The sequence below is a fragment of the Mesitornis unicolor genome, unplaced genomic scaffold (genome assembly GCF_000695765.1).
Source record: "Mesitornis unicolor isolate BGI_N332 unplaced genomic scaffold, ASM69576v1 scaffold43482, whole genome shotgun sequence".
NCBI classification, from domain to species: domain Eukaryota; kingdom Metazoa; phylum Chordata; class Aves; order Mesitornithiformes; family Mesitornithidae; genus Mesitornis; species Mesitornis unicolor.
In genome coordinates this window covers 1-3,425 of record NW_010167916.1, presented here as the reverse complement: position 1 = coordinate 3,425, position 3,425 = coordinate 1, and the positions used below count along the sequence as shown (strand labels likewise).

At 56.1% G+C, this 3,425-nt stretch overlaps 1 protein-coding gene across 1 annotated transcript; it reads right to left on the bottom strand.

Annotated features, from left to right (window-relative positions):
- Positions 1–209: 209 nt before the first annotated feature.
- On the bottom strand, positions 210–3,417 carry LHFPL5 (lipoma HMGIC fusion partner-like 5). Its single transcript, XM_010178847.1, has 3 exons — positions 2,992–3,417; positions 534–770; positions 210–259 (listed from the first exon to the last, which is right to left on the bottom strand). Exons 1-3 carry the CDS (start codon positions 3,401–3,403, stop codon positions 243–245), a joined length of 666 nt encoding a protein of 221 aa, XP_010177149.1. The 5' UTR covers positions 3,404–3,417; the 3' UTR covers positions 210–242.
- Between the last annotated feature and the right edge of the window lie 8 nt (positions 3,418–3,425).

The following is a 3,425-nucleotide window of genomic DNA, read 5'->3' as shown; positions in this document are numbered from 1 at the left end:
TCAATGGTACCCAATGGAGAATGACTTCAATTTTTAACCTTTTTGTCACTTGGCAAGGATTTCTGTTTTCCTGATTTCAGGATGCATAGCAAAACTATTTCCCCTTGACCCACAAATGCAACCAATGTGAGTACAGCACCAAAATCTACACAGCTGTCAATCCTTTAGTGATCAATGTGCTGTGTGCTGGGGAGGAACATTAAAAATCACTGCAGGCATCACTTACGTGGTGGTCAGCTCTGTCAGTCGTTGCCCTCTTCTGTAAAACAAACATAATTACAGGGTTAATGGGGTACAAACTGAAGCTGTGGATGCATCTTCCAGGTTTGTTTTTGAAAAAGGGCTAAAAGAAGTAAAATAGGATGGGGAGCAAAGCAGCCTGGCTCAGTTTGGGCTCCTGCCTTTAGCTGCTGCAATTTTCCACCACGATTGCTCTCCTGCTTCTCCCCCTGGAGGAAGCCACCATCCTCCCACAGCCCAGCGATGCTCTGCAGCAGGACAGGGGCTCAGAGCTCAGCCCTGGCTGCCTTTACCTTTATTTTCCACTTCAAAATCAGATGGGAGGAGGTTGTCCTGCCGGTTCCCCAGCACGAAGGCCAGGAAGGAGAGGATGAGCGCGTCGAGGATGCCGATGATGCAGAGGATGTAGGCCCAGCGCACGGTGCAGGCGCCCAGCGTGTACTTGTCCGTCTTGTCCCCGCACAGGCGCCTCACCTCGCTCGAGTCCCAGCCGTCGGGGTAGATCAGGCAGCCGATCATCAGCCCTGTAGCTGTGGGGACACTGAGACATTACAGTGGCTGCGAGCTACCACCTGAGCTGATAACACACGTGGAGGAGCACAAACATGATGCTACAAACAGATCAAATACTACAGATCAGGTAAGAAGGCTTAAAGGTGGTTGCCCGTCATGCACGGGCTCTGCTCTGTTCGTGGGATGCTGCTCCCATCAAGGACACGCAGCAGCAGCAGCAGCAGCATCTCCCATCCCTGCGTTGCCCGGGCAACGTCGCTCCTCTCCTGCCTCCGCAGCATCCCTGGCCGTGTGGCTCCAAAGAAGTGATTTCTCTAAACAAAACTGGAGTGGGTTTGGTCTGTGCAAAGTGGAGAACCTCGTAGTGCCCCGTGCTGGGTTTTTGGCTGTGGTTTGCCAAGGTAGAGTTGCTGTCAGCAACAGATTAACTCTGCTTGTTCAGCTGTGCTGGTTCCAGCCCGGTGATCCCAGCACTCACAACTGATCCAGCCCGGCCATGGGGCCCTTGCACATCAGCCCTGCAGCAAACCCAGCACCAGCTGCCAAAGGGCTGTCTGCTGCCGTGCAGATCATGTCCCACATCTCCAAAGTGCCTTTTTCCACCCCAAATATCCCTCACACTCAGGGAAATTATTGTATTTGCTGGACAAGAAGAGGGACCAGGCTCAAAAGGAGAAGACCCGAGCTCATCTGCAAGGCTTTGGGACACGATTAACGAAGCCTCTTCGCATCCTTCACCCTTACCCTGCTACACACCATGGGAGTAACTGCTCCTTTCTGTATTTTTGTGCAGATGTGAAGCCCTTCTGGGCTCCTCACACCACAAACAACCCCATAGTGGGGGCTTTGCCCTTTCGTCCCTGCCCTTCATGGACGTCTGCAGCCTCCTGCAAGCAGCAAGATGCTCCATGATGCTCCCTGTCCCGTGGCGGTGCCTTTTCCCTGTCACCAGGTGCTCAGTAAACCAGAAACCACATCTGGGGCCATTGCCTCATGCTTGGCTGAGGGTTTTTCCCCTTGGATTGGGGGCAGGAGAGCAGCGAGGCCAGCAGGCAGCTTCCTAGGGCTGCAGAGAGCATTTCTCCTCATCAAGAAGCAGCTGCTTTCTCCTGTATTTAATTACCCTTCCCTGTAGCTAAAGGAAAGGAGGGGCACGGAGAAACAGAGGGAGCTGGAAAGAAACTACTTCTCCTGTGAAAATGCCAAATGTAAAGGCCTGAAAATGGATGGCTCCTCACCTGCCCACTTTTTCAAATAGCTCCCAGAAATGCAGCAGCATCTGTAAAAGCTCCTGGGAGCCTGGTGCAGAGAAATGGGGCTGGTGGGGATGATTTGGGCTCATCAGAGCCACCTGCACCAGGTTTCTCTCCCCATCCAGCACAAAACCAGACATAAAAGCCCCAGATAGCCCAGCAAAGCCTTTCCCTGCTCCGACCCCCCAGGAGGTTGAGCTGCCCCAAGCCTCTTATCTAAATCTTTCCTTGAGCTCGCTGCTTTAGCTGGGAACTGGAGCAACCCCCATGGCATGGCTGCCCTCCCGCAGGGTGGCAAGGGGGGTGTCCCTGCTGTGGGGGCACCCGGGGACGATGGGGGCTGCGGCTGGGCCCGTGTGAATGATTCAGGAGCAGCAAAGGGCCGGGTTGGGTTTCGGCGAAGGCAGGAGCTGGGTTACCGGGCATCTCAGGTGTCTCAGTGTGATGGGGGAGGGATGGGGATCCGCAGGGATGAGCGGAAAAGTAGGGAAATGTGGGTGATGGCACCAAGTCCTGCAATCAGTCCCCTCCTCCTGCGTCTTCCCCCGCGCTCGGGGAGTTACCGCTCGCTGTAGGAGCTGTCGTAGGAACCAAATAACCCAGCAAACATCACCATCTCCCTGCTTCATTCCTGCAGGATCCCTAAAGGCAGGGAGCCTCCGTGCCCCAGCCCTGCAGCCTTTGATGCTCTGGAGCCAGGACCCTGCTGTGCCATGGGGCAGAGAAAAGCACCCCCAGGTAAGTGCCTGGTGCCGCGGCGGTAACATCACCCACGTGTAATGAGTCGGTTGGGTCTCAGCCGCTCTCGCAGGCTTTACCCACTGCATGTTCCCAACTGGTAACCGGTATGAGGAGGCAAATGGGGCATGGAGATTATTCTGGTGCCCCTTTAATGGCCAGGCCTCCACCTTGGCAGCGTTGAGTTGGGGACAAGAGAGGGAAAAGCGGCTCTGGACGGACCCCCATCACCCACAGCCCCCCTCACCTGCCGCCAGCTGCATCCAGGCGCAGACCTTATAGACAGTGGCCGCGTTGCAGAAGAAGAAGAGGCTGAAGCAGAGGAGGGAGCCGATGATGAGGAAGGTGGAGATGCCTACGAAGAACATGGCGGTTTTGAAGGCGCTGGAGGGGATGGTGCCGAAGTCGAGGGGGCTGCCTTTGCAGATGAGCTCTCCCGTCAGCGCGTTGCCCACGCAGTAGGAGAAGAGGCCGAAGTAGCCGGCCTGCGGCGTGTCGATGCTGTCGCCGATCCAGTAGGGCTGGATGAAGGTCACCACCATCAGGATGGAGAAGCAGAGGGTGAAGAGGGCCCAGAGCACCCCCATGGCCCGCGCGTTCCTCACGTAGTTGGTGTGGTAGATTCGCGCCGCCTCCTGTGCCGGCAGCAGCTTGGTCATGGCTGGGGCACGGCTCCCGGTA

Excerpts from the sequence above, each read along its gene's own strand:
- LHFPL5 (XM_010178847.1), bottom strand. The coding sequence starts at position 3,403 with ATGACCAAGCTGCTGCCGGCACAGGAGGCGGCGCGAATCTACCACACC. Across the intron at positions 771-2,991 it reads CTGGATGCAGCTGGCGGCAG|CTACAGGGCTGATGATCGGC; the intron begins GTGAGGGGGGCT and ends GTGTCCCCACAG.